This window comes from Mizuhopecten yessoensis, unplaced genomic scaffold (assembly GCF_002113885.1).
Source record: "Mizuhopecten yessoensis strain PY_sf001 unplaced genomic scaffold, ASM211388v2 scaffold3459, whole genome shotgun sequence".
NCBI classification, from domain to species: Eukaryota; Metazoa; Mollusca; class Bivalvia; order Pectinida; family Pectinidae; genus Mizuhopecten; species Mizuhopecten yessoensis.
Window position 1 is genome coordinate 186,714 of NW_018405055.1, and position 23,824 is coordinate 210,537.

Consider the following 23,824-nt stretch of genomic DNA (forward strand, 5'->3'; position numbering starts at 1 on the left):
GCATAAATGAAGCAAACGAATTAGGCACAAGTTATATCAACATAACAAAATCATCGGTAACTTTCCAAAAAAAAAATGCAGCATTGAAAATACACGCCTTAGTTATTCTTTTGCATTTTTAACGCTTCATGATTTACTCTATATCTAATTACCCATTTATGATGACATCATTCACTTTTGTTCTGTCCATATTAGTTTTATCAGGGATGCCAACTAGGATGTCAGTCTTTGATGGTTATTTATTCAATAATAATTATATCTATAATTGCTAAATTTATCAACATTGATTTGTATTAATTGTTTTGGTCTTGCTTTCATTGATTATCCAAGCATTAGACAAGTAATGTCAATGTACCTAACTATAACACCTCTAGCATGGTATTATTTCAATTATTTGTTCATTAATGATTCTGTTTAATAATTTCATAACGAAACAGTGTAACGTTCCGCTGCAATCAAGCGATGTCAGTAGTGTGGTTTCCATACATACCAATAAAGCCATCCTTTTTTCTGGTTACTTTTTTATTTTTTAGTCCACAAAATTCTCTTAGAAACGCTTGAGTGTACACGTACATAGTGACTGTGTTTCTAACTATCTTTGGAAGCGATTTATTTCTATATTTAATTGCATTTACAAAACAAATGTTTTTTAATGCAATTGTACTGGTCCATTGTGTTTTAATATCAAAGTTGGTCAACGTTGTTTTTGCTATCAAATGTAATTTTTGAAATAAACTAAATATCATTTTACATAATTATATTACAAAATAAACATGATAACTTTATAGAAATGTACATTTGACGTTTATTGTTTGGGTATAAACTGTACGATGATAAGAAACGAACAGTCTTTACTTGTAACAAAGTTTTTAAATATGAACAGTTATTGCATTGAACCCTTAAAACTGTACCAGCGGGTGTTTTAGACTGAAATCTGTGTCCGTGTTTCAACCGATTTGAAATAATTATTTAGGGGTATGCATAGTATGTGATTGATTCATATTTGACGCTTTATTACGTTAAATATCACCTTCACTAAGGTCTGTGTACTACATATGTCGCACCATTTGTGTTATAGCGAGACCCACCCCTCAACAACTACCACCCCAACAACAACAACAACCTCAACGACCACAGCAGCCTCAGCAGCCTCAGCAGCAGCTTCCAATGCAAGGTACTGATGTTTACCTGTTTCATACTCATGGTGATAAGTGTTGTTTAAAAAACCAAGCAAATGTTCTTTCTATTTAGTTTAGCTGTAAATATTTGTATTTGAAGGTTTCTGTGGGTTTTTTTGAAGTATGTTGTATACGTTGAATACACTCTATAAAGATATTTCGTTTTATAAAGGCTCATCAACCACATTTAATGCACCAGGCCGGCAGGTTACAACATCCCAGCAAGGTAAAACTGAATAAAATGGGTGCAATCAATGCGTAGCAATGTCAGAAAGTTATTTTTTAATGGTATTGATATCAGACAATTGCTGTAGTTTACAAAGAACAAATATATATAGATGTTAATTTATTATTTCTTATGTCATCATTAACGCATTAAACAAAGAATTATTATGTGAAGAGAATTTCGAAAATAAGACACATGATGCTATCAATATTCATCAATTGACCCTTCTGAAGCCACACGCACCCAGAGCCCGCCAATGCCATCCCAGGTGCCAGGATCATTCGGACAAGGTAGGATACTGAAGCGTATAAAACATTTGTTAAGTTAGAATTATTGAGCTCTATACATTTTTATTACTGTAACGATGTACTCATTATGAATGCAATACTTTTAATTCATATGAATTTAAATGGTACGATACCGTTCGAATTCTGTGAACAAGTGTATGCTACAACTATTTTAGTGTTATTCGTTTTATCTAAGAATATACACGAGTTCCTTAATATGTAATATGTGTATGAATGGTTTGTTGCTTTATTGTGGTCAACTATGATAGGAATATCCAGGTAAATGCAAACAATATTTTCCCTTGAAAATCAGAATTGTGCTTAATTGTATCTCGATTTTGTGCACGTTACAGGAAGAATGCCACCACAGATGATCCCTCCTATGTTTAGAGGCAATATGCAAGGTAGTTAAATGATTAAAAATGTTGTAAGTGACGTCATTCGCAAAGTTAAATCAGCATTGCATTAAAAACGTGGATAAACGTAGATGGAATTAGTTAACTTGCATGTTCATGATGAAAGAAACCTATAAAAACAGACATTTAACAGGTATGTTTGAATTAACAAAATATATGTATTTGTTGTCTAGAGGAAAATATGTAATGTAAGGATACATACAGAATGAATTTATACCATTTTCGTCTTTTCAGGTCCAATGGCAGGGCCAATGAGAGGGCCTATGGGAGGGCCTATGGGAGGGCCTATGGGAGGACCTATGGGAGGGCCTATGGGAGGACCTATGGGAGGGCCTATGGGAGGACCTATGGGAATGCCAACAGGAGGTCCAATGGGAAGTCAAATGGGAAGACCAATGTTTCCAGATGCAACTCAGGCCATACCAGATTCAACAGGTAACTTCATGTGAACATTTTGGCAAACAACGTGGAGATAAATTGTATTTAGTTTAACGAGAACACAACAAAATAACTAATAACACCAACTAACTGCGACAAGTAGAAAAAACAGCAATTTTGACCGAGGAAACACAAAAACAAAAAGGAAACACATTTGATATATGGACTATAAATCTGGAGATAACAGGAAGCAGTTTCACATTCGTTAGTGAATACAACTTTCCGCATAACAACATTCAATTTAATTTCTTGGGAGACATGTTCTAACCGTGTCGAAGGAAAATTCAGATAAACTTTTTAAAAGTGGGAAATTGTTACATGATTATGTATAAACATTCATTTAAAACAACATTGTCATAAATGCAGGGCAGCAGCAACCTCAGCCGCAGCAGCCGCAGCAGCAACCCCAGCCGCAGCAGCCGCAGCAGCAACCCCAGCCGCAGCAACAACAAAATGGCCAGCAAACTCCTCCAGGTGATATATATGCATACTTTTTGTGTAAATGAATATATTTGGCATAACTCGGCAAAGTTTTTACCATTCGGAATTATTTCGGCAATTATCTTATTTTTCAGTTGAATCAGTACTGGATTCCACCTCTTGTTAATACTATATTTTAATACTGCCAACTGGCAATTACAAAATACGATATATTTCAGTATGCTTCAACATATGTCACTGCATAAGACTGTATATTGAACTTTTTTAAATATGACATAATAATACTGTCTTCTACAAAAAATATATCAAAACAAAATATGATATGAAAGTACTGTGCTCTAGCTAAATATATCAAACACGTATACTGTACTGGCAATTATATAATATGATATTATACTACTGTGCTACCAAAATGATACAGGTAGTATAAAACAGAGCGTATGCTGCCAAATACATATATGACAGTGTACACTGTACTATATGCTGAGAAATACAATATAAAATAGATTAATAATGTGTACTGGCAATTAAAAGCTTTAAATTATGTACGTTAAAATGGTTTCATGTGTACACATGCAACATTTTATTCAATTTCGACAGGAATAACTATTGCATAGCATGAATGCTTATATAATACAGCAACATTGTCTTCACCATAAGACTATCTCATAATAATCAATAATATTTTAGATATCTTAATGATAATCAATACAATTTTTGATATCTTTCCACATTTTGAATATTAACTTTTTGCTACTATAATTTACCCCCCCCCCCCTTCCCACACACACACTTAACCACTCTAAAAGTGATAGAATGAACACTGAATATCTAACATTGATTTTTTACTTTTTACGGCCAATGTGTATCTTTTATTCTTCCTGATTCATAGAAATTTATTGATTCTGTAGATTATTTCAATATTCAAAAACTATTGGTCGAAAATGACAAAAGCGATATAATGATATTGTATCTTAATATTACTTCGGTCTTCGGTATTTCTCTTTGTAAAAAATATAATGTTACACAGAAAAGAAACGGTTCTCAATAATGGTGACTTCGTGTAGTAAACTTTCCTGCAAATACTAATATTGAAGCTAGTAGGATTTGCTTAAAGGTTACAGGTTGGTCATTCTGACCGATTCAAACACCAGTTTAACTTTTAAATTCCATTGATGGACCTCGGATATATTTAAGAAATTGAAATGGGTTGTTAGAAATTTTGGTAGTGTGACATATTAATGAATTTGTTTCATGCCAAACAGCTAGTACACAATGGTCTCAAAATCAGCCACAGCAGCTTCCAACCCAACCACAAACAATGCAGGGTATGTTACTGATTTATCATTTGGGTATTAAATAGTGGTATACTGGTCCTTCAATGCATGCATGCTGTTGTCAAATTTAAAGCATAAGTGGCACTTCAAAAAATATAACAAATGAAGATGAATGTTCAACTAACTTTTCAAAATTTAACAATCTAATCTTACTACGACTATAAAACTAGTCACTATATTAAAAGGTATCATTTAATACTAACGGGTTTCTTCAACTTTTCAAAAAAAAATGTAATTGAGTCTTCCTACTAATTTTGCATCATATGGTAACTGGTCTATGGCAAAATATCTTTTCACTAGTTTCTGTTTCAATTAAAAATTGGACATACTTCTGACCAAAACTCGTTTCTGTTTATATCCTTACATCATTAATATCCTTTTATTAACCTTCTCTGACCCTTTGTAGAAATGCATGTGTTTCTAATAGATTATTCTATCCGTATTTTCGACAATTTCAAAGGAATGCAACAAATGGGAATGCCAAATATGGGCGGTATGTTTCCGATGGGCATGTCAAATATGCCAATGATGAGAATGCCAAATATGGGAATGCCGAATATGGGTATACCAAATATGGGAATGCCTAACATGGGTATGCAAAATATGGGCATGCCACAAAATGGTAAGTAAAGATTAATTGAATGGATATTTTATTTAATTGTGTTTGACGCTTTTGTTTTAATGACAATTGTGGAAGCAGCAAATTGCAAATAAAGGATACAATATTTTGTCTATTTTTGTATTTGTATCGCATTATTAGTCTATAATCAAACTTATTTGCAGCTTTGTAATACACCTTAAATAATTTCATATGTTAATTTATTCTTAAAGTTTCGGTAAGTTTACAAATGTTTTTGTTTTGTTGACAACCAGGACAAACCGGTATTCCCCAGATGAGACCACAGCCAGGTCAGCAACCATCAGCAAACAGACAACGTAAGTTTTCAATAAATATTTCGCGATGTAATTATATTTAATCTATCTATCTATCTATCTATCTATCTATCTATCTATCTATCTATCTATCTATCTATCTATCTATCTCAAGCATATATAACGATGTAAAGGAAACGTAAGAAGGCATTGTTTCTAGTCAGTTAGTGTATTGTTTTTGACTTACTTGGTTTCTTGCCATTTCGTAGGTTTTGGAGGATTCTCTGCCATGTCAGGTCTAGGAAATCAAGGCGGCAACATGCCAACAAACAGCGCACCACAACCATCAGGTCAACCAAGTGGCCAATCGACAAATCAAATTACAAACCCTAGCATGCCACAAAACAGTATGCCAAATGGAATTAATTCTGGTATATCTGGAAGATTTCCTATGCCTAATATGTTCCAAAATAACATGGTCGGAAGGCCGGGAAGAATGCAAGGAGGAATGCAGGGAATGCAAGGAGGAATGCAAGGAAGAATGCAGGGAATGCAAGGAGGAATGGAGGGAATGCAAGGAGGAATGCAGGGAATGCAAGGAGGAATGCAGGGAATGCAAGGAGGATTGCAGGGAATGCAAGGAGGAATGCAGGGAATGCCACGCATTTTGCCGGGTATGTCGGGAGGTATGCCTGGAATGTCAGGAGGTATGTCGGGTATGCCAAATGGTATTTCAGGACGTTTTCAGGGTATGCCAAGAAGGATGCCAGGAATGCAGACAGGACCACCACAACAAGGAGGTATTTGCTATTTATTGATATTCAAAAACATCATATTAATTCTTGAGAAGTTGAAATGTAACAAGCGATTTATAATATTTATATGCTATTTTGATATGAAAACTTCATTAAACGTTGTAGAATATCCTTAATAAGGCGTGTCTTGTTTTCAGCTGGATCCGTCCAACAGCCAGATCCAAGTATTCCATCTTTACCAGCCAATATGCCAGTCCCAGGTAAGTAGTTGCTCGTGATTCGTATTAATCGTTTGACCGCCGTACTTTACTTGTCCACTTCAATAAGTGTTCTGTTTATTTTATTTTCTAAGATTTAAACGCTTAAATTCATTTAAACGTCTCAAAATGATTTTACTAAATTTTAGATTTACCTGGCAGCAATCAATCTCCTTTACCTACATCTCTACCATCACGTATGTATTACAATATATATGATAACATTTATACTTCTGTTTTATTTAATATATCATTATTATACAGGATCCATAAACTGGCTTTGGTTTCATAAACATTAGCAGCAGTTTCGATTTTGTTTTTACAAATCAATAACGGTATGCTATTCATTGAAATCGTAAGCACTGATATCGTTCTGTCTACCTTTCAAAATTTGTAATATGAAATGTTCATTCAGCATTGTGGACAAAAGTTATTTGACGATTAACATTTATTGATACAGAAAGTACTCCTGCACCAACGGCTTCTATACCTTCTCTCGGTGACCAGTCCAGACCAATACCATCCTTTCAAGGTCAGTTATTAATACCATAACCTTTATTTCAACGTTATCCATAACTGTCATCTTAAGATATAATTTTTAAATTTAATGTATAAGAATCAATGTTTAGATATGTTCTATTTGTTAGTCATCCTTTCATTTTGCTCACTTTGTTTTGCTTTCTTCATTAAGACGATGAATTCAAAAAAACAAACGATGTTTTTTTTTTTGTATTTCGAGTAATTTTACGTAACAAGGTTATAGACTCAGTTGGTGGACTATCAGCTCTAAAAGTTGACCGAAAACTTGAAACTGAAATTAATTCTGGCATGGTTGACATACAATACTTTTCTGACAATAAATAATCTGATATATATTTTGTTACACAGTTCAGAGTTTATAACCCCTTTCCTTTACTTTTGAGACTGTTTTCGATTTTTAAATCTTTAGAACCTCTGATCAGTCCTCAAGAGACGAAGTGGCCATATGGTGCAATCGGCATTTACGCTGTTTGGCTTTCCACATTGAACAAATTATATGTAAACGACTAACAAAAACTCATGCGATAACTGTTTGTTGTTATAGGGATACAGCCGTTACCCGGAGCGTTCCCCGGAGCGTTCCCCGGAGCGTTCCACCTGCCACCCGTAGCGTTACCACCAATTACAGGTAAAGATATCGTAGAAAGTTACACGTGTCACATCCATACACATGCAATAGCCTTTCCTTGAAAGACAATATAAAAACTTTTTAAATAACATATATTTTACAAATTTATTTTCTTAATGCATCTGTACGTTAAACTTAACAAAAATAAATATCCGTGCCGGACTATCTTTATGGCCTTTTTTCATGCTGGAAATCTAGATTTAAACTTTTAAGTCGTCGTGGCATGAATTTTTATAGAAAGTATTGTTTTCCTATTGTCACTTTAATAGCCAAGATAGTAAAACCTTTACTGGATGGGATCTACAGTGCTGTAACATTTAAGTGTGATGGTTTAACCGTAAAACGTGACTGTAACACGCGTGTCCAGCAAATGCTTACGCTCGTACGTACAGCTGTTTAGCCAAGTGGACTAAGATTTGTAGTTACTGTCTGCTGTTGAAATTTAAAATTTTAAAATTATATGTATTGCATAAATTTGGTATGTATATTCTGTTAACGACTAGGGTATCATGTTCAAACAAAAAAGCCGTTATTTCCAATGTATAATGATATACAGTTCTTAAGTCGTTTATTAAAACTAACATATGTAACAATTTCAAAGTATTCATAAGATGACTCTTTAATTGATATCTTCTTCCAAATGTCATTCAATGACACAAGAACATCCTAACATTCCTTCTCTGCGTAGCTTTGTGAACTTTGAGCATATTATCGTATAATTCAAGCTGTTGATCCACCTGCCATGCCTGGACCCATGGAGGTGCCTGGACCCATTGAGCTGTCTGGACCCATGGATTTGCCAGGATCCTTCGAATTGCCAAGTCCTCTTGACCTTTCAGCTCCCCTTGAACTTTCGGGATTTCCCGCACCTTCAAGTCAAGGTCTACCAAACCCGTTTTCTTTGCCCGGTAATTGAATTAAACATTTTCTGTTTTATATTTCTTTTTTTCATTTTTCATGATTCATTTTGTTCACAGTGTACGAAAAGTGTTTTTCAATAATTTGTTACCTGATGGGGAACGAGGTAACTTATAACAGTTGCTCGAATGCTAATAATGTGAACCCACATTCAATCATATTGTTATGTCAATGAACGATAGCTTCTTTACAAGAGTATGAACAGCCCTTTCGAATTTGCTTATGTTTGTACATTTGATCGTTTCAGCATGGTAATCTTATGTATCAAACAAGGAAGTAAATTGATTCATCTATTAATTTCAAATTACTGATATATTTAATTAAGGTATTATTTTGATTCACTTTTGTCATTCTTAATCTTATAAACAGTATAAGTATAAGTCAAAGAAATACCGTTTAAGTGATCTCCATTTATTTGTTATAAAACAGCTGGAAAACCAGAAAATAAATCCACCTTACCGGGCGCAGGTATGATCGTGTAGGCTGGGCACTGTTAATGTTCAAATATATGTTACTACTATACACGGAACTAGATCTTTTTATTCCAAACACATTTTATATAAAATTAACTGGTCGCATGTTCCTTTACCTTTAACATAACTGAGTATAGCTTCTATTTGATACTGTTAGAGTCTTTGTATGGAGATATTCATTTACACGTTGATTGCGTATCGAAACTGATCAGTGCAGCAACACTTGCTTATGTATAGGTTAGGTGACGCCTACTTATACGTTGCTAGGCTACCGCAAGGTGATCATGTATTGACAACTGTTTCCACGTCCCTTGTCAAATGTTCAGTTACACCTGCTAATAAGTGTCTTGACCAACGTCAAGTTGTTATATGCATATGCCTGTTTATACGCTTCTAACTAGCGTAGCTTATGTACAAGATGCCTGTTTGCACGTGTCTTTACTAAGGTAAAGTGAACGCGTGGTGACGCATGCTGATAGTTGCTTGACTAGTTAATGTTGGTGGAAGCGCCTGTTGATGCGTTCCTTGACTAGCGTCAAATGATCATGTGATGACGTCTATTTTAACGTTGCCTGACTTAAGTATCTCAGCTTTTAGGAACGCTTGCTTCTTGTTTAAGTGACGCCAGTTTGCACGTTTATATACTAACTTTGCGTACGCTTGTGTTTGTTAATTTACTGACTAACGTTTATGATTGTTGCAACGCCTGTATAGACTGTTAACTGCTAGTATTCGAGACATGTTTGTTTTAGCGCCTTAAGCACTATCTGTGATGCGCTTACCTGTGTAATGAGATTTATCATCGAATGTTTAAATACCAGAGCGTTAATATTAGTCAATTTACAGTGAACAGCATAGATGTTATCTGTAGTGACGACTGTTCACTGTAAATTCCTCAATGTACAGTATTTGATGACGCTAGCTTATACGTTCATTGTCTAATGCCACCTGTTTAAATAATTTCATTTGATGAGAGAATGCTGAACAGGTATTTTGCAATGGTAGAATTTTGACAAAAGGTTTTATTTATTCTTTTGTAGATCTATCACCAGAGAAAGTTCCGCCATTCCCAGGTATTTCATTTTTAATTTTATTTACACGGAAAGAAATTTCATTAACGTCTTGTGAATTTTTACGTCAAATTTGGGGAAAACTACATCATAATGATTATTTGAAAATTTCTATTGGTATGTATACCTTTTATTAAAAGTCAAACGAAGCTAATACTAAGGTTCTTTTGGTGGTTACCAGTCTAAGGTGGGAGCCGCTAACGACGATTTTTGGTTTTGGTGAAAATATGGATTTCGAGGAGAGATATTAACCTGTATTTTTCAAGTTTGTTATGAGCTTTTTATGATTTGATTCGCTTGATTTATTATGGAACAATATTTTCTCTGTAAACCATTGAATATAGTGTTGTTATATTGTATGCATGCATAAGTTTGTAAAATTCGCTCTGATTGTTCGAAACAGTCATGAGTTTTGGGCATTTTTCCTTTATTTAAATTCTTAGTCCATTAGCCATTATATTGTTTTCATATACTGTTGTAGGTTTGAACCTCCCCGGATCTTCACCTTCTGGTCCTAGAGGAAGTAGGTATTTAATGTCGGGAATTTGGTACAAATAAGGAAATCGATTCATGTATCATACTAACAGTTATTTTAATATTGGCATTCAGTCGATACACACCATTTCTTTGGTATAGAAATCCAAGCGCATGTGACACCTGCATCTAAGATATTCACTCAAACTGTTGTTAAACACTTGCTATGATGGAGTAAAATAGATCTGTCGTCGGGTGAACAAGTCATAGGTTTAAAAAAGTTCACATACCTCAGTAAAATTTTAAAAAGTAACGACCACAACTCTGAAAACTTAAAACACATTCCTTCCTACGATTTGGTATGCAATGGTCACAATACATCTTTGTTTTCTGATATGGAAGTTCGCAAAATGATACATTAAATCTGTATTTGACGATTACGATCTGTCACTTTGTTTTGAAATACCTTTCATAGAGGGAAGGCGTACTCCAAACGTTATAGCATATCCGAAACACAATGAACCCTTTTTTCCTTCATTCAAAGACATAGTTCTTACTGAATAAATGAAAACCTGTTTAAAAGTCTACCACCTTTAGATTAATTTTCTACAGCCAATTTTGGATATTTTAATGAAATAATAATATAAGGTAGCTTTCAAGGAAAAGCAAGGATGACTTTCTTGCTAAAACATTATATGATAAAAAGATTCAATAATAAATTCGAATAGAAGCAAAAGTTAGAATTAACACAGAAATGTGAGAGCCATTTTTGTGATCATTAAGGTATGTGCATGCATTTAACAAAATTTATATTAAGGAAGATATGTTCGAAAGATTAGAACACTACAAATTTTCTTACATGATTTCCTCAAACCTCACAACCATAACCTTTGCTGAATTAAACTTGTATTTGAGGTGCTGGAATCCCTATTTCCATGCGTGGACGAGCTGGTATGTACCATTCGTCCTTCGCAGACACTTTGCTGAGGATGCGCACACAGTTTTGACACATAAGCTTTGCAGAAACTACCAATGCTTTGTGCTGTGTATATATCCATACTCACCGTCATATGCTGAGGAACTACATCTACTCGAAAAGACATGAATATTCACACACTGTATAAACATGCATGAAAAGTATCGATTCCTGTGAAACTTGAATGATTGAAGACTAGTTTTGTTATTCCAGAATGGCATATCCCGATACTGATACGTCAGCAATATACCCGCATAACAATATCTTACATTTGTTAAACTAATCTTAAACGTGCTTTTAATGATTTTTTTAATGTTTGCTTCCTCGCCTGTGCGGGGGTTGAAGTAGCCATCAATTTTTTCGTCGCCGACTGCGGCGAAGGTGTTGGTGTAAACAGTTCTATTGTATTATAACGTGGAAGTTTGAATGTATGAATATCTGTTGGAATATGCCCCTTCATCATATGGAAATTAACACTTGTGTTTTATCCCTTCTCATCAATACGTTTGTTTTGATGGGATGGTGGATTTAGTGCCTTTGCTTAAAACGCTTAAACAGAAAATACGTTATACTATTACAGCAATGTTTTTGATCATTTGTATGAAATGGAAAATTCAGATTTTCCAGAATTGACAATACAATAATGAACAATTGAATTACAAAAGCAAAATTAATTTTCTGCAAAGAGTAATTGATGTGCAGGAAAGTCGACCTATTATATGATGCAGTCTATGGTAATTATTTTGCACATATCTATAACATTGTATTTATTATAAAGATATTTTATATAAGGTAACAGTATGAATTCATCATTCTGTTCTTTTAGAATTAATTGCCATTTTTATCTCGAAGGTTTCCCAATTGACGCCACTGGGCCTCTCCCACCTCCACAAGGTAAAACTGTTTTTATACATATGTGGTCAATACAAGGGTGATACTCATACGAAATGGTATGATGTATAACAATTACACACCAGCAAACAATATGATATATAAATGAACTGTCTATTCGATTGTATACATGTCAGATATTTGATATTCTATCAGCAAATTGAAACATTTCAAACTTAACATTGAAAAAAAAATTCGATCACCTCTCATTTTAGAATAAACAATTGTCATACACGGTTTAACATGTTAATTTCCCCTAGTACATGTACTTCTATTATCCAAAGTTATATTATTAACTTAAATTGATTTCCGGTTTTAATACTCGCGTACAAAAGGGACGTGTGATAGTACGGGTTCCACCTACTTCGTTTCCACAAAAGATGTTTTATCATTGTCTTTGGACGAACATTGAACTTGATCAGCGGCCACAATGTACAACGTGTACAAGCAAGTTCGAAGTTAAGCGAATTCAGTACATGAATTAAGACCATTTTATTAGTTGATTCTATTCCATTCAAAATACCAAGGCAATGACTAGTTGTGTCTGTGTTAAGTTATGCTGTTCTCTCAAACATTTAGTGAGTTGTTGTCCTTTGTAAACTATATGTCCAGACAACTGGACTCGCTGTTTCCGTCCGAAGTCTGGAAACATAGTAGCATTTACGACCACAAAGTAACTATATGTGCGTTTTCTGACCCCTGCGGTCCTCCTGTTTGTAACACACGGTAAAACCTAGTTACGAGCTCTGCAGATACCCAAGGGAGAAACACTGAACTGTACAATTCATGCGTGGTCTTCACCAGGTACATTTCCGGGCATAAGAGTTCGAGTCCCTGATGGTACACCCGGTAAGATAGTACCTTATATAATCATTGCCTCTGTAGTCGTGAGTAACTTCTATATGGAGGTTAATTATAACGATGTTATGGCATAAAACGCCAAACATAAAGTATATCTAACACGATGCGGAAAGTTAGCTATAAGTGTTTAGTTCGACCATGGATTAGTTGTAGTAGTACTAATATGTATATAAAATCTACTTTGAGTTTACTAAGCCTGCTTTCTATGTTTACAAAGTCCGCTGTGCTCTTTTAGTAGGCATCATCATCATTATAATCATATACATATAAAATCTGATACTGAACCCCGGTTGTCTTCGTGACATGTCAGTGACCACACTAGTTCTCGTTTGTAAGGAATATCCAGACTATATCAAAATTTAATTTCAGACACAGACACTATACATATGTATCGGAACGTTTCAAGACCGTCTCGTCATTTTGTCAAGCTACGACTGAGTGAACGATTTGCATTTTTATTGATTCTACGGTGTGACGAAATTGTAAACGTTTTTTCATCATTCGACTACAGAACAATTCGACTACTGTTGGAGGATATCTATACACTGCCTCAGGAATATCCTGCATATGACTGATTTAACCCAATACTATGATACTTACATGATGCTATGAACGTACCAGAGCTGATGCATTACTGTTCCTAAAGACGGATTCTTGTACAGGCACACTTAATAAATACTTTCGCATTCGTTACGTCATGACACGTGCAATAAAACTTGAATTAGACTTTCTCCGATCTGCATGATTTTCTTTTCTTTACTATATCTATAATGTAGTCCTCCCTGTTGTTTTGGTACGTCTGTAATGTTTTCTGGACTCCCAATACTGTAACATGTGGGTTTTATTATTAACTCTTGTCTATGGTGCTGAATAATGTTTCCACTCCTAACGTCTTCATTTCACTGTCGTAGTCCTTTATCTAGAAAGTTATGAAACATTTTTGGACCCTTCCCTTTTTTTCTTCTACATATCACCTTGACCCTCTGGGGCTATTAGAAAGCATGGGCAATTTGTTTAGAGTTCTAAGTAGTCAGTTTTTAGTTAGTTAAACTGTTTGATATATCAGTGTAGTTTTTTTTGTTGTTGCTATCATTAAATTGTTCTAAACCGTTTCACCTAAATAAAGTTTGTTCTACTTTGTTTATAACATATGAAATATATTGATGCCATTGTGTTCATTGTTACATTTATTTGAAACACTGCATTTTTTAGCATCTATATATAAATACAAGTAAAACTGACTCTGTCGATTGTGTTTAGCTTAAGGATCCCTGTCCCACTGCACTGCCGGTTTTTTTCATTCACAGTAACCTCCCCTTAACTCCCGTTTGTAACTGTAACACACTCGGTGACAGTGATAGTAAAACAATCTGAGCCCAGTCCCGGTCTAGCAGCACATATACTTTACACTCAGAATACTCTTGTTATATTTCATTTTTTTTCTCATAAAAATACCGCAGGGTATGGTTATGTCATGCGGGAATTTTTTTTCCAAAATTTAGTAACAGATTTTGGCAGTGTTACGGGGATCCTTAAATTTATATTACCTTTGGAAATCTTCATTATCTATTTGAAATCTTTTCTTAATGTCTTACTTTTAACTAAACTTATACTCTTTTCTTCTTTTTATAACTTTGCATGTTCTAACCTTTCCATAGATGTTAATGCTGGCGAGCCAGTGTCAAACATAACACCACCACCTCCTTCCTCTTCTGACTTCTCTGCAAACGCGCTACCTGGACCTGATGCGATGCTTGGCATTGGAGGAGCCCCTCCTGGATTTTCACCTTTGGACCTTAGTGGTTTTCCTGGTCTAGACACTTCCGCACCATTTCCAAGTTTAGATTCTACTGCATCATTTCCAAGTTCAGACTCTTTGCCTATTGGCGGTAGCGTGGCAAGTCCGTCATCTTCATCTATTTCAAACACAGATATTTTTAATGCATCACCAGTGGATCCGTTCCCTTTTAATACCGCCGGTAAATAAAATGTCAATGAATGTATCGCACTGCTATGTCATTGCACTACAAATAGACATATAATCGTCTCAAGGAGACACGTTTTGAAATACACGACTGTATTGGCACGGAAATCACAAGCTTGTACCATTTTGTATCACATTGGCATAAAATATTCCAACTGCTGTCTTGTTGTCTTTTATACTATTGCGCTTTTCTCACATAACTCAATTTACGGGACGTTACGAAAGTTTGTTGACGTTGTTTCTGTGACGACCTGTTATATGTTTTATCATTTGCAAAGACTACATGATTGTATGCATTATAAAAATTACAATAAAGTATTTAATGATAACGTGAGAGCATATTCCTTGATATAATCGTCGAATGTGTTTTCAAGTAAAGGGTATCAGCACGTTATACTTTATTATAAATATTGTCGCTGTTGTGATATATTTCAATCCAATTTCCATTCTACATTGTACTAATGTCGCCATTTAGGAATTATAAACACACAGCATCAAAATGAGTGTCCAATTTATTGGACACAAAAGCCTATGAAAAACAAAGAATTTTGAAAGATATGTTTCTTGACAAGGGGAAATACTCTAAAACAGATAAAAACCCTTTTGATTGCCTCATCTCCAATTGAGAAGGAATAATGCTCTAAGTAAAAAATAATATCTCTGAGTAGAACTCTTCTCCGTGATTATAACTGATACATTGTTACCATTTACCTTAAAACGTGATATAGGTTGGGATGTTATGTTTAAATCTTGTCACATCGTAACCAAATAAAATACGTGAACATCCCTAACCTCTTGTTAATATGTAAATAATAACAATAAAATACACTCCTGTGACATAATAATTTGTTACTAAACGACAATACAGCTGTATATAACACTAACCAATGCTTCTTATACTGTGCAACAGTTGCAACTCTTTGACGATAATGAAATGATGGGATACTGTACTGTAGTTATAACTCCGGGTTACATTGACGACTTATATATTGCCAATGAAAAGGTCTTTGTTGTAGCAGGCAGATATCGCACTACAGATAATTATTATACCCAACTGTAAATCTGCCTTTATAGTGAACTGCTGTTTCTCCTGGTATCCCGGTTACTTTATACAATATATATTTTCTGCCTAAATCTGGTTTCCACAGTCATGAGGTACATTATCTGCTTAACAACAAAAGCTAAAACATGTCAACGGTTCCAGATTTCAAGGGTGCTTATATTGTTTGTTTGTGTGACTTTATATTGGATATTTGTTTTTAATTTGACTGTTTTTTCGTCTCTCCGTTCTATGCATTCATAATCGGAGATAGTTTTTCCAAGACACAAACTACATATACAAACAAATCTCGTTTACAGACCAATTTGGTCAAATACAAGAGCGGAAGGTAATACAGTAATGGGTAAACATCAATATGTTTTAACAATATTGACAAATGTAAACATCAATATGTTTTAATGATATTGACAAATGTAAACATCAATATGTGTTAATGATATTGACAAATGTAAACATCAATATGTAAACTGTTCTAACCTCTAATAAAGCAAAATATGTGTCAATAGCTGTTTTGATGTTGAAATGGTATTCCTACCACAAATGCCCTGGTTTATCAACACCCATGACATCCACTACACAGTAGAACTATTGATCAAACATAGGAGTGTAGCAACTGGTTTATTTACACCTTCCGTCTGTTTGACTAGTTAAAATCCTAAACTATGGAACGTGGCGGTTTGAAGATTAGTACCCCTTGATTTGCGATCCACAGTAATGGATTCGTAATACAGTACCAAAATAGATGTTTAAATTTTACAAGTGGCTAGCTCTACCGAACAGTCAAAATTGATAATGCAATATAATTGAACAAACTTCCTGTTTGACGCGTTCTTTGTAAAAACAAAATAAATAAAACGCTTAATCTAATTCCTGCTTGTTAATTTTTTAATTTGAATAAGTAGAAAACTCGCTCAAGCTCGTTTTATGTTACATCTGGAAATTAATCAACTCAATTAAGATACAACTAATAGTCAGTAATTGCACTCTGTGAATCTTTATGTACATGGCCTAATTAATGGCTGCTTTCTGTTCGGAACCACCATTAGTGATAGTTGCTATACAATATCATTGTAATCTACTTTTAAAATATAACTGACAAATTCATTGTATGGACATCGCATACCGATAGCGTTTTTAAATGATTGTAGATTTTTGGGATTTTACATTGATATTTATGGGCAACACAAAACAAAAAGTACGCATTTTACATACAATGCTATTTGGTTCCAATTTCTAGAAAAATGCAGCGTATAAGTTACTTATATACTTATAACTAAATACGCACACCACAATATCTGTGTATTGATAAAGCTTTACTTACTAATCACTGCTGTTTCATAATTAGCTTGAACCCGTAAAACTATATATTAGCTAGTTGCTTAATGCTAGTTTGTATACACGTTTGCTTCCAGGCCCCCTCCCCGGCCCACTCCCTCCCCCTTCCCCTCCACCTGTGATGCCGTTCCAAGAGATACCTACCTCCGAACAGCTCGGCATTGACCAGCCTCTACTTCGACCTAAACTAGGCTCAAGTATAAACTTTCTTATTATTTGTCGTTAAAATTCTACAAATTAAAAAGTCTTTTTCAATATGAATTTATTAGAGATTTTGTTCTTTTTTAGTCGAATATGTAAAGAGTAGTTCAAACAATTTAAATTAAATGCGCTTAGTGTTAAGTATGAGTTACTCAGTATAATTAAAACAATTTTCATTCAATGATACCTTAATATTTCTGTCTAAAATTCATTGTAACATAGATAATCTATATGGGAGATTTCTAACGAACTAATGATCATTAACAGCTTTTATCAATCCTAAAACACAGATGTATTCCTTTGATTTTGATGATCTTTATAAAATATATTGACAAATCATCTATTCTTACGTTCTAATTACATTTGTTTTTAAAATGTTCTGTATCTTTATTTGATCCAGGAACTGTGTTCAGCGATACAGGCAGTATAGGAATTATACCAACTGATACAGGTAATGTCACCATATAATGGTTAAATTAACTAACGAGTCACTACTTTTAAACCATATTTTTTGTCAGAAATGTGTCCCCAAACGAGTCACGATTTTTTTACCATGTTATGGTGAAAGAGGGGTTTCCAAACGAGTAGCTTATTTTATACCATATTATGGTAAGAGAAATTTCCCCATAAACACACATTATATCCAAAAAGTCTGTTAACTCACACACCTATTCGTAAAAAATATAAACTTACATTAACATGTACGCTAGTATGAAATTTCAAAGTATTGTGACATTACATTTTTTATACTCAAAATTCACATAAATCTCATATCAACCAAACATATATTTATCCAATGGCTCAAGAGTGAGAAAACATATAGTAGTTCGTGCGAAGTGTGATTTCCTACAAACATTCTGAAAGTGATCATTGACGGAAGGTCTAATTAGATTTCAAAAAAGGAAATTTATACATGTGTTTTTTTTTTATAAAAGACATTCATTTAATGCACCCGCCTTAGCAGTACGTTCTATGGTATCACTTTTAACATAAAATCCCACATTTGATGTTGCCTCATTGTAACAATGACATGTTTGTAGGTAGTGTTCCATCTGAGCCTATCCCCGACCCCGCCATAGCCACACAAGTTCCTGTCCCCCAAGACGTTTTCCAACCAGGTCCCACTGATGTGCTTCAGAATCCTACGGAGGGAATCCCTATCCAAGACGCGCCGATCCCACAGCTTCCCCCACAGGTTGCTACTGACAACAACAAAGGTGGGCTTGGCAATTTTATCATGTATTTATAACGTTATTGAAAGAAAATGATTAGTACAACTTGATACAAAGGAACGTAAGTACATCATACTACATGTTAAACATGATAAAATCAATTTTATTATTAATAGTTTAAAATTATTGACAAAAAATACCAATAAAAAAACACTCGCTCTTTTGAAGAATGCTTCTTTCTAATCAGGGCTTAATTAGCCAAAGTGCTTATGTAACCAATCTCATTTGTTCCTGCTGTTTATGGAAGAAAGAACAGTTATCTTGAAAATAATTAAATACAAAAGTAGAACATAGGATTATCTAAAATTACTTTTTTGCTGATATAAAATTATTAAAGAGTAATATATCTCGTTGATTTCTATGCCAAAGGTCCTTTAAAACATATGTTGATAAATTAAGTATTCAACATATTTCAAAGGACAATCCTTTGAACTGTATAAAGATAACGAATTTTCATAGAGATTTGCATGTCTTTACCTATTATTCATGACACGCACGGCCACTCACTAAGACTTTACAAAAACTTTACTTAAACGTATAATTCATATACGTATTGTAATTAAGTGGACCAGAAATGCATGGTCTTAAAGGTGGCCTATTCCCTGATATTTATGAACATTTTGGGATCTAACACAGGTGGAAAGAAAAAGAAACGAGGCCAGCAAATGATGATGGCCGTTCTTGACCTCACAAATGCTAACAATGAGAACTTAAGCGCAATGATAAAGGCTTTACAAAACCTTGTTAAGAAACCAGTTCGTGAGTAATAGCCACGTCTGTATCGTGTCGTTGTTTGTCCACGTTACATGATCAAGGTAAACATGTGATAAATCACTTGTGTGTTTGTTATGATGACGCCACGTATCATCTTAGTGGAGTTTTACACATAAGTGTTATGTAATATTGCATGTAATAGTATACTGCCCGTGGCATTGTGTGTCTAGCTGTCCTGGCATGTAATAAATATTACTTTTCTGACGGGAATCGTGCACTTAACTCTGAGATAGAGCTGATATTGGTTTTATTCAATCACATCGCTATAGTGATATATAGAGAATATTTTCATGTTTCATTATCATATATAGCATGTACGATATAATCTACGCCGAATTTCCTATTTGTCCGGTAGTTCTATGATGCAAATACTGAAGCTGGATTATTTTTCAGCAAAAAGGATTAAAAATGATATAAAGTTTGATTTAATTTCATTTGAAATTAATAAAACCATACTTATGACAGCTCTGCTGATAAGCTATAAGTAATATTCTATAGAAGCAAACTTATGTACGATGATGCGATATTGAGCGAAAGCTGACACGCGTTTGTCTTTAGTTTACTGCCAAAACAATTTGGATTTATATAAAGAAATCTTATATATGACTTTTCTAAAACAAAGCAAAATACAAACAAAAGTAGATGGAAAATTATCGAAAAAAAGTTAGATTAAAACTTTGCTTATTTGCTCGCTTAGTTCACACGAATGGATAGCAACAGGGAGTGTTTCCCAATGTAGGAAAGGAATTTTGTGATAGGAAAACAAACTACAAAATTATTTTTTGATTCACGCTCTCTGAATCGGATCCGAAACATGATGATATCATTGCTCTTAAATGGACATCTAGAAAACGACAAACCTTTTTTTGTTTCTCTCAATCAGTTCATACATTCATTCTATATTTACAAATTATAGCGTTTCCAATAGAAGTTGTAAAAACTTTTAAGCACTTGTTTTACTAACATGATTATATTGTTCAGTATGTTATATTTGAATGTAATACGTGTTGTTATACGGTATAAAGTTTTTAATGTTATCTGTTATATATTAGTATATACTATTTATTTTTGTCCGTTTATTGTGCCAGTGACATGTTAAATGTGTATGTGAAACAAGTAAAACAGGTATAGAACGGGTCTGTGTCGCACTTTTAATGTGTCTTCTCACTCACACTTATTTTTTATTTTATTATTATCAATGATAAACACATAACACGTTTTCGATGGCTCACTACTCAATGGTTTTTTTCAGTATAAACAACAAATCTACCTCATTTGACTAATTTCGCGCAGGAAATATCTTATAGAAATGAGTTCGAAAATACGTGTGTAATTCCTCTTTGCACTGGACGATGTGTTTTCCATTTTTGTAAATGTAAAGCTATTTACATATTAAATGTAAATTCTACGAGGTTAATTAACAATCAGATATGAAATAAGTAATAAATATATAAGTTATAAGTGTAATAAAGTGTTCGCTTTACAAGTGAAAAAGAGAGTAGGAGCAAAGTGTTTTCTATATTTGGTTAATGTCAATGAAATGTTTTTGTCTATTATAATTCAATATCAATTTTCAATTGATGAATGTCATGTATATTAACGATTACAAATAATTGACTTATATTGATCATGAAATCGGAAATACATGGACATTTTACTGTATATGTGTATTTAGTGCAAATTCGTAAATAGGATAAATAAGCATTCCAAGCTTTGCTCATCTCGACGTTATTCATGAAAGAGCCTGGTTGCCATTCATGGAATATATGTATTGTTTATTCTTAACGCCATCTTCATAGATCCATATACAATGGCTACTACTCGACTGAGACGATAAAACGTATGTCTGCAATCGTTAACAGTTAATTGTTTCTGACGTTTTATTTAAGTTGCCGAGACACAGGACCCTTTTCCGGGACTAAATTTCCCGTCCGGTCCAAGTCTTCTCGGAAATCCCTCCTCCAAGACAGATATTGTTAATCCTCCAGATGCTATGATACCGCTGACAGAGATCCCTCGTCCATCTGATGCCATCATTCAAGGTCTACCAGGTAAGCACTGAGAATACATGTTATAACACACTAACAGTATTCTGACATCTAACTGCCATATGACGTGGCCTCTTTCTGTTGACAAACTGTTAACTTGTCGATATCATGTGTTATATTAACTTTATTGCCTTTGCCGAATATAACTTTTCTTTTCAATGCAATGGTTTGTCTAGTTGATATTATAAAAAAAACCATTACATGTTTCTGCGATTTATTGACTTTCCTTACCAGCAACAATTGAACCGAGAAGTAAAATAATATTATATTTTATCTCTTCTACTAACGTTAAGTGTTTGTCCTTTTACGTTGAACTTCCTAGGTGTTTTTACTTTAGTGATGGGTTATTATACCTTTTTTATGTGTTAAATTTGTTTCGGTCGATAAATGCCTCTTTCTCAAATAAAATCATCATAAATTAGATCACTATCCTATCACGCCAGGTAATTATTCCTGTGGGGATCGATCACTCCATTGGTCATCTATTTGTGGACTGACCCCGCGTATGGCCTTGGACAGCAGTTATTTCAGGCACAATGCTTCCATGAAATGGGCGCAACTCTTACGTACAATTTTGCGTGGGCTTATATTCGGTCAGTGTTTAACCGTAAACAGGGAAAATGCGTAAAACCATGAGATACCTGAACGAATGTGATAATCAAAAACAAATTGCAATGATTACCATCCAGACAGTATGCATACTTGTTCTTGTTAATTTTACAAGATAGGCATTTCAAATCGAAATTGGGAATATTTAAAATCAAAACAATCGACAACAATTCGTATTTGTTGTTTTCACTTTAAAGCGGAAATTGTGTTTCCTACTAATTCTTTACCAAGAAGAATATCATTGTCATGTAGCATCACTATTTTAGTTTTGAGGTGCAATTGACATCTGTATCAATGTACGTGATATATAATGAAGCTCTTCCTTCAGTTTTCAGCAGATGAATTTGCTCAACCGCTAGTTTTGTAAAGCTAATGCGATTCTTTGTGCTAGGTAAGTAAAGACACTCTTACGTAATATATGCACGTGTTTCTTAGGAAAACAGGGTCAATTAGGTGCCACATTTAATATATTCAATATCAACACATGTTAAGTAAGGGGAGCATTATTACATACACTGGTTTGAAAAGTAAATCAATCTTTTTTTCTCTCTCTGAATTTTACTTGATGGATTCGGAATTTTCAATCATTTTGTTAACTCTTTGAAGGTGGTCGCTTATTATCCCCAATGTATTTAACTTTCGAAATGGTCTTTATGTCGGAAGATTCGAAAATATCACACACATAAACATAGGGATCCATGGGAATACACTATCTTTTTCATTTATACGTTTTGAAGAAAGTATGCATTTCGCTTGATATTCAAAGTTATAATTGACCAAATTATCATATCTTTTCTTGTTTGTCTTTTTTAATTTTGTGAACATTATTTCTACCACCCTCCGTTTATTGTGTTATTACGTAAATATTCATAAATTTAGTTATGTAAAGCTTTCCTTTCTATCACCACCATTGAAAAACATTTCATCTTCTTCAGATAGTTAAGAATGTCAAAAGACTATGTGCTGTATTTTAAAGTGTCGCGTTGATTGCCCATAGTTACCCTATTTCAAGGGTGATAGATTCCTCTCAAAAACTCGATCAAATAACCTTATCAACTTATGTATTAGTTCCACAGGATAAGGTCAATATTTACCGCATGGCACTTGTCTTGCAAAAATACATCAACTTATAAGTACATCGTTTAAAACAAATATTACTGAGGTTAATTACTTTTTGAAAGAAGACTATTTGTAAACCTTAGATTAAATGTTTACCGATCCAAATCCCCATATTTCAGCTCTTTGTGGAAATTGATGTGTTTTCTTATTATTTGATATCGACTTTGAGATGGTATTGTCTTATCTATAATTTCATATTGTATAGGTGTGCAGAAGACTGTATGACGCCCATCTATCCACTTCGTGTCTTGCCGTGATCCCTGTAGATAATACTGGAATGAACATTTATTGCTAAGCTGAATTTGATGTTGATGAAGTGCAATCAATTTGTACTGATTATTTCAGTTTAATTATGTCTCCTTGATTTTGTTTGTTTATATAAGCTTGATTTATTGAATAAATTATTATTCTCAATTACATGAC

The 23,824-nt window shown here is 34.0% G+C and overlaps 1 protein-coding gene across 1 annotated transcript in view; it reads left to right on the plus strand.

Annotated features, from left to right (window-relative positions):
• Nucleotides 1-23,816, plus strand: part of LOC110447540 (collagen alpha-5(IV) chain-like) — a 43,140-nt gene extending 19,324 nt beyond the window's left edge. The window contains exons 7-32 of the mRNA XM_021493311.1: nt 1,079-1,174; nt 1,351-1,404; nt 1,638-1,694; nt 2,045-2,095; nt 2,342-2,542; nt 2,912-3,019; nt 4,252-4,314; nt 4,784-4,945; nt 5,197-5,259; nt 5,466-5,996; nt 6,149-6,211; nt 6,358-6,405; nt 6,669-6,740; nt 7,293-7,376; nt 8,102-8,284; nt 8,724-8,762; nt 9,808-9,840; nt 10,319-10,360; nt 11,227-11,262; nt 12,140-12,181; nt 14,698-15,018; nt 18,020-18,070; nt 18,660-18,836; nt 21,515-21,676; nt 22,611-22,673; nt 23,607-23,816. Coding sequence (XP_021348986.1) covers nt 1,079-1,174; nt 1,351-1,404; nt 1,638-1,694; nt 2,045-2,095; nt 2,342-2,542; nt 2,912-3,019; nt 4,252-4,314; nt 4,784-4,945; nt 5,197-5,259; nt 5,466-5,996; nt 6,149-6,211; nt 6,358-6,405; nt 6,669-6,740; nt 7,293-7,376; nt 8,102-8,284; nt 8,724-8,762; nt 9,808-9,840; nt 10,319-10,360; nt 11,227-11,262; nt 12,140-12,181; nt 14,698-15,018; nt 18,020-18,070; nt 18,660-18,836; nt 21,515-21,676; nt 22,611-22,624 — 2,753 coding nt within the window. The 3' untranslated portion in view covers nt 22,625-22,673; nt 23,607-23,816. The remainder of the gene's footprint in view (nt 1-1,078; nt 1,175-1,350; nt 1,405-1,637; nt 1,695-2,044; nt 2,096-2,341; nt 2,543-2,911; nt 3,020-4,251; nt 4,315-4,783; nt 4,946-5,196; nt 5,260-5,465; nt 5,997-6,148; nt 6,212-6,357; nt 6,406-6,668; nt 6,741-7,292; nt 7,377-8,101; nt 8,285-8,723; nt 8,763-9,807; nt 9,841-10,318; nt 10,361-11,226; nt 11,263-12,139; nt 12,182-14,697; nt 15,019-18,019; nt 18,071-18,659; nt 18,837-21,514; nt 21,677-22,610; nt 22,674-23,606) is intronic.
• The last annotated feature ends 8 nt before the right edge of the window (nt 23,817-23,824 follow it).